This window comes from Mytilus galloprovincialis, chromosome 11, assembly GCF_965363235.1.
Source record: "Mytilus galloprovincialis chromosome 11, xbMytGall1.hap1.1, whole genome shotgun sequence".
Lineage (NCBI taxonomy): Eukaryota > Metazoa > Mollusca > Bivalvia > Mytilida > Mytilidae > Mytilus > Mytilus galloprovincialis.
The window spans coordinates 11,714,760-11,724,927 of record NC_134848.1 but is presented as its reverse complement, the minus strand read 5'-3'; the positions used below and the strand labels follow the sequence as shown (position 1 = coordinate 11,724,927).

General features: G+C 32.7%; 1 protein-coding gene across 1 annotated transcript in view; it reads right to left on the bottom strand.

Moving 5' to 3' along the window:
- Positions 1 to 257: 257 nt before the first annotated feature.
- Positions 258 to 10,168, bottom strand: part of LOC143052029 (uncharacterized) — a 106,415-nt gene continuing 96,504 nt past the window's right edge. Inside the window, exons 5-8 of the mRNA XM_076225004.1 lie at positions 8,552 to 8,626; positions 2,481 to 3,900; positions 1,986 to 2,273; positions 258 to 1,680 (exon numbers count right to left, since the gene is read on the bottom strand). Of these exons, the coding sequence (XP_076081119.1) occupies positions 258 to 1,680; positions 1,986 to 2,273; positions 2,481 to 3,900; positions 8,552 to 8,626 (3,206 nt within the window). The remainder of the gene's footprint in view (positions 1,681 to 1,985; positions 2,274 to 2,480; positions 3,901 to 8,551; positions 8,627 to 10,168) is intronic.

The following is a 10,168-nucleotide window of genomic DNA, read 5'->3' as shown; positions in this document are numbered from 1 at the left end:
TAATTTGATAAATAGCAGTATTTATCAAAGAAATAAGTAAGCATGTCATAGACGAAAAGCAAGGTAAATAAAAAATTAGGCAAATGTAATTAAATATAGTGCAGAGATATCAATCATAGACAGAATAATGAAATGAATATCCAACATGGGAAGAAAGAATAGGATAAATTGCAGTAAATATCAAACAACGACAGACTTAATTGGACGAAAAGCATCAGATGAAACAAAACATCCAACCAACAACATATTTCCAAACGTCAATCCTCACCTAGATCAATATTTGAATTCTTCTCTTTTAGTAATCTCACTATATCGGTATGTCCCTTCTGAATTGCTATATCCAATGGACTACAACCATTTGCGTCACATAGATCAATATTGGGATTCCTGTCTAACAACAACTTTACTATTTCAGTATGTCCTTCCTGACAAGCCTGCCTCAGTGGACTACAACCATTTTTGTCACATAGATCAATGTTAAAATTCTTCTCTAGCAACAACTTCACTATATCAATATGTCCTTTACAACTTGCCGTATGTAAAGGACTATACCCATATATATTGTCACAATGATCAATACGAGGAGAATTATCTAACAACAACTTTACTGTATCAGTATGACATTCCTGGCTAGCCTGTCTCAGTGGACTATAGCCATTTTTGTCACATAGATCAATATTAGAATTCTTCTCTAGCAACAACTTTACTATATCAGTATGTCCTGTGTGACTTGCCCTCCCCAAAGGACTATACACATATATATTGTCACAGAGATCAATACGAGGAGAATTCTCTAACAACAACTTTACTATTTCAGTATGTCCTTGCTGACTTGCAATGAGAAGTGGACTACAACCGTTATTGACACATAGATCAACGTTAACATTCCTCTCTAACAACAACTTTACTATTTCAGTATTGCCATTCTGACTTGCAATGTAAAGAGGACTACCTCCATCCTTTTGACAAAGATCAATATTAGGATTTCTCTCTAACAACAACTTTACTATTTCAGTATTGCCTTTCTGACTTGCAATGTAAAGAGGACTACCTCCATCCTTTTGACAAAGATCAATATTAGGATTTCTCTCTAACAACAGCTTTACTATTTCAGTATGTCCATTCTGACTTGCAGAGTAAAGTGGACTACAACCATTTTTGTCACATGGATCAATATTAGGATTTCTCTCTAACAGCAGCTTTACTATTTCAGTATGTCCTTCCTGACTAGCCTGCCTCAGTGGACTCCAATCATTTTTGTCACATAGATCAATATTAGGATTCCTTGTTAACAACAACTTTACTATTTCAGTATGTCCATTCTGACATGCAATGCAAAGTAGACTAACACCGTCATTGTTACATAGATCAACGTTAACATTCCTCTCTAACAACAACTTTACTATTTCAGTATTGCCATTCTGACTTGCAATGTAAAGAGGACTACCTCCATCCTTTTGACAAAGATCAATATTAGGATTTCTCTCTAACAACAGCTTTACTATTTCAGTATGTCCATTCTGACTTGCAGAGTAAAGTGGACTACAACCATTTTTGTCACATGGATCAATATTAGGATTTCTCTCTAACAGCAGCTTTACTATTTCAGTATGTCCTTCCTGACTAGCCTGCCTCAGTGGACTCCAATCATTTTTGTCACATAGATCAATATTAGGATTCCTCGTTAACAACAACTTTACTATTTCAGTATGTCCTTCCTGACTTGCTATGTTCAGAGGACTCCAGCCATCTTCGTCACATAAATCGATATAAGGTCTCATCTCTAGCAACAACTTTACGATATCAGTTTGTCCATTTTGACTTGCCATGAACAGAGGACTACAGCCACCATTGTCACATAGATCAATATTAAGATTCCTCTCTAACAACACATTACTATTTCAGTATGTCCATTCTGACTTGCAATGCAAAGTGGACTAACACCGTCATTGTTACATAGATCAACGTTAACATTCCTCTCTAACAACAACTTTACTATTTCAGTATTGCCATTCTGACTTGCAATGTAAAGAGGACTACCTCCATCCTTTTGACAAAGATCAATATTAGGATTTCTCTCTAACAACAGCTTTACTAGTTCAGTATGTCCATTCTGACTTGCAGAGTAAAGTGGACTACAACCATTTTTGTCACATGAATCAATATTAGGATTTCTCTCTAACAGCAGCTTTACTATTTCAGTATGTCCTTCCTGACTAGCCTGCCTCAGTGGACTCCAGTCATTTTTGTCACATAGATCAATATTAGGATTCCTTGTTAACAACAACTTTACTATTTCAGTATGTCCTTCCTGACTTGCTATGTTCAGAGGACTCCAGCCATCTTCGTCACATAAATCAATATAAGGTCTCATCTCTAGCAACAACTTTACGATATCAGTTTGTCCATTTTGACTTGCCATGAACAGAGGACTACGGCCATCATCGTCACATAGATCAATATTAAGATTCCTCTCTAACAACAATTTTACTATTTCAGTATGTCCGTTCTGACTTGCCATGAACAGTCCAGTAACCCCATCGTCTCGACATTGATTCACTTCTACATCATTATGTAACATCCATTGTACCATACTAGTATAACCATGATAACAAGCTCTTATCAGAGGGGTATCACCTGATCCAAAGTGGTCTTTTGGTAACATTGTATCATTGGCATTAGCTAAAGTTTTTTGTAGTGATTTATCCAGTTGTTTTAAGTGTTGTAAAAGCTGTTGTCTGAATGACGGTATTTTCATATTGTTATTTTCGAATACAACTCTCACTGTTCCTGCTGACCAGTCCTTTATAAACCTTTCTAAATATAAATCTAAAAAATCATCTGATGTTTCAATAATGAAGTCTATGTTACTGTTCTTGTCATCTGGTGATTTACTCCATATGAAGCGTTCATGGACTAAATCACTTTCACCATGGTCTATTAAACACTCTATCATTTTCTGACCAAAATAATGAGCAAGGAAGTCAAACAATTTATCATGTACAGTTTTATGTTTACCATTTTGTTTATATACAAATGTACCATCTAGAGTGAGAAGGGCCTCTCTCAGTTCTGCCTTGGAAGTACTCCTGTTCAATCCACAAGCTTCACATGTGTCTTCCAGTATTTGTCGTTGTTTTTCTGTCACTTTTCCTTTCAACCATTTGTCTGTCAGTTGATTATTAAAGAGAACTATTAAAGCTAGACTACATATTTTATTCTTCCCTTCAACACCACACCTACTTAAACTGTCCAGCTCATTTTGATAGACAATAAACGGATTTTTGAAAAAATCTTTAACATCTTCATGTTTTTGCTTTTGAAACAAATAGCATAAAAGGGGAAAGAATTCACTATTTTGTGATAACTTATCAATATTGTCCAAGCTTGCACCAATATAAGTTTTTGCCATAATATTTTTTTCTTCATCTGTGAGGCATAGGTTATCTGACATTAAATTACATTCACAGGATTTAAAAGGTTCTAATACATTAAATTTATCATCTGTATATACTTGTAACCTACACGATACAATAATCTTACAACATTTGTCTGCAATAATTGTATTTATTACAGGTAACATTTGTTGCCAGTTTTCAATCTGCTGTTGGTTGGCAGTGAAATTTCCACAAATATCATCTACGATGAAGACTGTCTGTTTGCCAGGTTGATAATAATCTCTGATATCATCTGGTTTTCTCACTGGTATTATTTGGTACCCTCTTTTCTGTAAAGCTAGTGATGTGTGTCTTGCTATAAAATATTTGCCCACTCCTGATGGGGCAGTTAAGGTCAAACAACTGTTGGTCTTTAAACACTCAAGGACGTATTCACTTGCTCTTGTAGACACAAACATTTTATCATTTTTTTCCCAGTCTTTAACGTGGTTTTTTATTTGGTCTACAATTAGATAATGCGTAATTAATTAGAATGAACAGTTGACGAGTTATATAAATTACATTTTATAAATTGGAACAGTCATACACTATCAGAGCACGTTTTTTTTGTAAATGATTTCACATTTTCACACCCAAGGAATCCAATCAGAAAAGTTTGGATTATTAATGAAAACAACTTCATCAACGTATCTGAATGTGTAACTAAATTATCTGGCTGCTTTTATCTTCTTGTTTTTGAAAGTGTCTGAAGAGTTCCGACTTATATGAAAATAAGAAGATGTTGGCAAGGAGATGTGCATATGTTGTTCTCATAGGAATACCAAAAAAATGTTGAACCAGTCTACCACCTAATTCAACAAATATGTTGTCAATAAGAAACTCCATCATAGTGATCACGTAATCATCTGTGTAGCATGCTGTACCTTTTAGTTCACGTTTAACATAATCTTCATTATAACATTGAAGACTGGAAGAATTAATTATGTATACTTCAGAAAGGTTGTAGTGATACATATCTGTATAATTTCCAATATAAGTTTTTACATAGGATTATTCCTACAATTACATTTGTATTCAAGATTGAAATCAAAAACACAAAATTATGTTCTTTATGTAGATGTTAAGATACAACTATTGGACATATTTTATGATTGTCAAGTGAAATCAGACTTGTTTTAAATGTGTTATTTGCTTGTCTTAAAACCATATATGTGAACATTGAACAAAAACAAACTTTTTTCTAGGTTTTGTAGACGAAAGCTTATTTTAATGGTTTTTTTTTATAGCTTAGAAGTATGCAAGAAAATACAACACAGTTTTTGAACTTAAAAATTGTTTGGCCCCTTATAATTATTTATTCTGAATGGAAGTCTAACAACAGTTGGTATCAATATATATCTTCATGACCTATTTATTAAAGAGAGCAAACAACATGCACATCACATTTTAACCTCATGAGAGAGAGAGAAAGAAAGGAGAGACACATAGACAAACAGAGATGTTCATAAAATTATATTCTTGTTTGCTTATATCTTGGTAACACAATAGTCTTTTGTTGTTATATCCTTGAAAATCTTTAACACTTAAGTCATGTGGTGCTGAAAGGGTAATGTAAAATCCTGACTATTGTAAATGTAATAAAATTTAAAAAAAAAAATTGCTGTATGGCATACCAAAGTAATAAATTTACAGCGTATGCTACCCTTTTGAAATTGAAAAGCATTGTGGATAAATCATTTAGACACATTTTAAATTTTAAATCGGAATGGTGGTATACTGGGGTGAAAAATCAAAAGTGTTGATGAAACTAATTTGCCGAGAAAGAATGATATTCAAAAATTATCCTGAAATCCTTTAGAGATTTTTTAGAATCCACCTTTGGTTAATACCACTTTGCGAGTAAAGACATTTATTCCACTGCCAAAAGCATTTTGTCATCTAATGTACAATTATGTGGTCGAACATGCAGATGAGAAAAGAACCGTTGTTTGTACGGAATTATTTTGAGAAGCTTTTGTATCCAAAACAAACAAGCTAAGTCCTCCGATTCTCTGTTCAATTTAATGTTCGTTGATGCCATGAGGGTCTTATGAATCGACACAATCTCATCCTTGTCAAATGAAATGTTCTGTATGCGGGATTACCTTATACTCATGTATTCATTATTTTTTTATAAGACACTTGTAGTAGTACGATTTACATACGCAGACAAGAATAATTGAAGCTTTGTCCACAGAAATAAAAACATACTTATCGTAAAGAAATAAAAGATATTTAAAGCTTCTTTGTTTCATAAAACGGACTTTGTAATTCAGTGATTGTCGTTTGTTGCAATTTTAAGTATTGGTTTTTCGTTCATTATTTTGTACAAACATTAGGCGGTAATATTTCTCGTTTGAATTGTTTTACCTTTGTCATCATGGTCATATCGGGGCCTTTTAAGGCCGGCAATGCGGTATGGGCTATGCTCATTGTTGAAAGCCGTACTGTGACCTAAAGTTGTATAATGTCTGTGTCTTTTTGTATCCTGTGAAGAGTTTTCTTATTGGCAATCATACCACATCTTTTTTTCATATTTGGTCTACCATTCACAAAGTTTTTCTCCTCATTAATTTTGCATTTTATCAGAAACTTGATTGTTTTTACCAGTTCTTACATAGTGTTTAGTCCTACATCAACATTTTAATCCGATGAGTTTGGAAGTCCTCAATGAACATACTATAACTTACTGTAATTAGCGAAGACACCGAAACAATGCCTTAGTGAACCAAAGCTCAGTACTATTAAAAAAAAAACTAATTGTAAAATCCTTCGAAAAAAATAACATAAATTATGAGGTTGTGGTGTTTCTGCAATCAATTATTTAAAAGTCCCAATTAGAATATAACAACAAGAATGAAAGGCTGAAATGACTCGACCGCTTATCTGATCATCATTGATGATGAAAGTCTCTAAGATGATGGTTTTACAAAAAGTATCAAATAAACATAACATTATCAGGAATCAATGCAAATAAGGTAATATCTGACCATCATTGTGTTGATGATGAAAGTCTATCAGCGTTAATAATGTTCTGGAATAATTTTCAGAAAGATGAGGCATGCAGACTCATATTTAAATAAGTGCCTATCATTGCGTATATACACAGAAGACATATTAAAGATACTTTTGCTGATACCCGGCATTAGTAAGGAGACGTTTGAAAAGGGACACACGGTAGGTCACTTAAAGGGTGAGCAAATTTAAAAATTCTAAAACACCGATATTTGAAATGAAGCCAATGACTTGTAGACCAAACAAGGATTATACATGCACAATTGAATTATCCTATTTCTTACATGACTTATGATAAGAGAAAACAATGGAATAAAACAAGAACGAAAGATACCAGAGGGATGGTCAAACTCACCAATCGAAAATAAACTGACATCGCCATGGCTAAAAATGAAAAGGACAAACAGACAAACAATAGTACACACGACAAAACATTTGGGAAATATAAACACCGTATGCAGGTACTGCTGGAATGTTGCTACTTAGAAATGGGAAGTTCACAATTGGAAAGCTAAAATCATCTCTTTTGTCGAAAAGTTTTGTTTTCAACCGACCTTCATTGTCAATTTCTAGAGGTAAGTCAAGATATGAGGCAGACTAAACTGTATCTGTTGTATCCTTTATCGCAAGTTCAATGGGATAAATGTGTTCGACATAGTCACAAAATTTTGAATTATTTTGTGAAAGAACATCATCTTTATTCCAGGTGTAATGATAAGTCGTTATCCTAAGGCTATTTTTTTCTTATTTTTTCTGTACACTTAGCTTTCATTTTTTATTACCATGCATTGTCAAGCTTGGTAACTCATAATTATTTGTCAGTAACTAAATGTACGATGCTGTCCCATACTGAACCTTCTGACCTTGTTTGTTTACATTTAAATTTCAATGGCGTCAAAATCACGTGATGTCAATTCGTTCTACCCAATCAAATTGCTCTACTGTCAATTAGGGGATTTTCCAGTCTACGGCAATTACGTTATTTCTTTGTGGGATATTGCTTCAAAATAGTTCGCAATAATTTTGGGTTTTATTCAACAGGAAAACTCTTTTTTTGCCATCCCTTTTGACATCAGTGGAATTCTGTATGAATATTTATCTACAGTCATGATGGTCAGAATATCGATCTTTTTATAATGAATAAAAAGAAAATTCTATGAAAAATAAATGTAAATTATTTTTCATTAACCTACTCTATATTCCTGTACAAAATTATGGCATGGGCATCGTTTTTTCAATTAGTTTTCCTTTCATTTTGGTTGGGCTTTTTTCGCGGGAAAATCGCGAAAGACGTAAGGAGCATGTCATTTTAAAATTCCTAAAAATACGATTTGCTTGACCTGTATTGCCTGCCACAAAATTGATGACGGTGAATGGAATGTACACAAAGCAATGGAGGCCGGAAGTGGGATTTTGTGAAGTTCTAGAATGTTTTTAGACATTCGGAAGTCGGGATTGAAACGGGCATTAGAAATTTGGCATTTTTTAGCAATAATTGAGAACAACAATGAAAACTTACCTTCAGAAATGTTTTTTTATTCAAAAGTGCAGAAAAAACGTATTCTACATTGTTTTTCTACGCCGGAAGTAGCGTAGTGACGTCAATGCGGAGTTTCCCCGTGTGTTAAGTTCAAACACAAATACCTAACGAACTGACAAGATGAACGATTTTAGACTACGGTAGGATAGCGGAAAGTAGAGTTACAGGATATTGCTAACTTCTTTTATTTCTTCCTAAACAGTTCCTGTATGAAGTCTGCCTCATAATAAAATGCAGTTTATTTGTCCAAAAAAATTAACAGAACCCTTTTTGCGATGGCATTATTTCTTTTTCTTTTTTCTTTTGATTTCATAGTTATAAAACTGTGATCTATATCATTGCTGTTAGAGTCAACTACCAGCCTTTCGTAAATGAGTAATATATATGTGTTTGCTTATCGTCCTGTTATTAATATATAATGTATATTCTCTACAAACACATACTGATACGAAATGTAATCAATGTTAAAAATAATTTCAACATTTCTTACAGTATTGATACTATTGTATATTATAACAGTCTCTGTTAGCTATAAAATGTCCATGAACTAATAGTATACCTCTAATATTCTTTGGTATAACTTCTTCTTGCTCAATTTCCATTTTCATTATTTTCTCTTTTAGTTGTCCTTTTTCTAAAATTAGGACAGAATTAAGATCTGTGCAGTACACGAATTTATGTTTTATACCACATAGAAAGCTTCGAAAGGCATCGAAATTACAAACTTTTAATGTAAAAAATTCAAATGAGAAAAAAATATAGCCGGTCAACCCTACAACTAACATGGAAAAGTGATGTAACAGCAAAATATTAAAACAAACTATAAAATCTGTTTATAAAGGATTCACTTATCGAATCTACATACATCACATTAACACAACTAACAAAAAGACATAAGCCATAGCGTACAGATATAATATGAGATAACTTGTAGTTACGTGTACTAAAATAAGGTCTAAAGTCAAAAACAACTAATGAAATGAATATCTGCGAACCCATGAAACACCGTTGAAAAGCTTATTGAAATAGTTTCAAGAATAAGGTTGGATATTTTTAAGCCAATTAATCAGATGCAAAAAAAAAACATTAAATCGTGAATAACTGTTAAAAATCCTTAAACTCTTGGATGACAATCCATAAAACAATTTTCAAGGTAAAAAATTCACAAATAAAACAACTACAAAGGATCCAAGCATACACGATATAGTAGATGACACTAACACATAAAATTGAGAACGCCTCTATGTTATATGAAGGTCGATTTCCTGACTGTCAAATTCGTATAACTCTTGGATAAAATACTATTTTAGAATGTAATATTTTAAGAAACTCAATAAGACATACTCGTCTGGTGTTAGTGCAAGACTAGGGGGAAATTAAAAGAGAGATTTCTTCGATCAATCATAATGCTGTACTTAAATTGCGTGAGTATCGATTAACCAAAAGTACGCTATAGCACGAACTGTTGGCGGATGGACTCTCGGACAGACAAATGGATGTGTATATATATTACAGATAGAAAGAAAGAAGAATAGATGAACACATAACTGTAATATATCATAGACTAAAATTTCAATCAGTACACACCCAGATGATTTATTGTGAAGATATCATAAACAGACAGAGAAAAACATGATTGCGTGCAATGTCAAAATGTAGGTATGGACTGAATGTATGACCATTTCTCTCATAGCTGTATATATCGATAACATTTTTTATTTTTCCTTTTGTTGATATAAAAAAATAAAATAAAACAATAATCAAAATAATGTCAATATTTGTACTTATGAAAACGATATGAATGTCTATCCAAGAAAATATTTGAATCTGGATTTATTTTAAATTCTGGAAAATTGAAAAAGAAAAAGAAATGTATGCCACTTTAAGCAAGTAATATTGGAATTTGGAAAATTATGAATGAGTAAGTTAATACTAAAATATATAAAATGAAGTAACATTAGCCATACGCGGATGGTTTACCTTATTAAGTTGGGTTAGTTTTCATCATACAATTTTTTAGAATCCAAAATAATTCCAGATTGAAATATTCATTGTTTTTATTCATTCAATGCATTGTAATTGCTTAGTATCGCTCATGATTGTAGTTAACAAGACAAATATAAACAGATTTTAAGCAGACTGTCTGAATACATGCGACTGAACGTATAGACAAAAC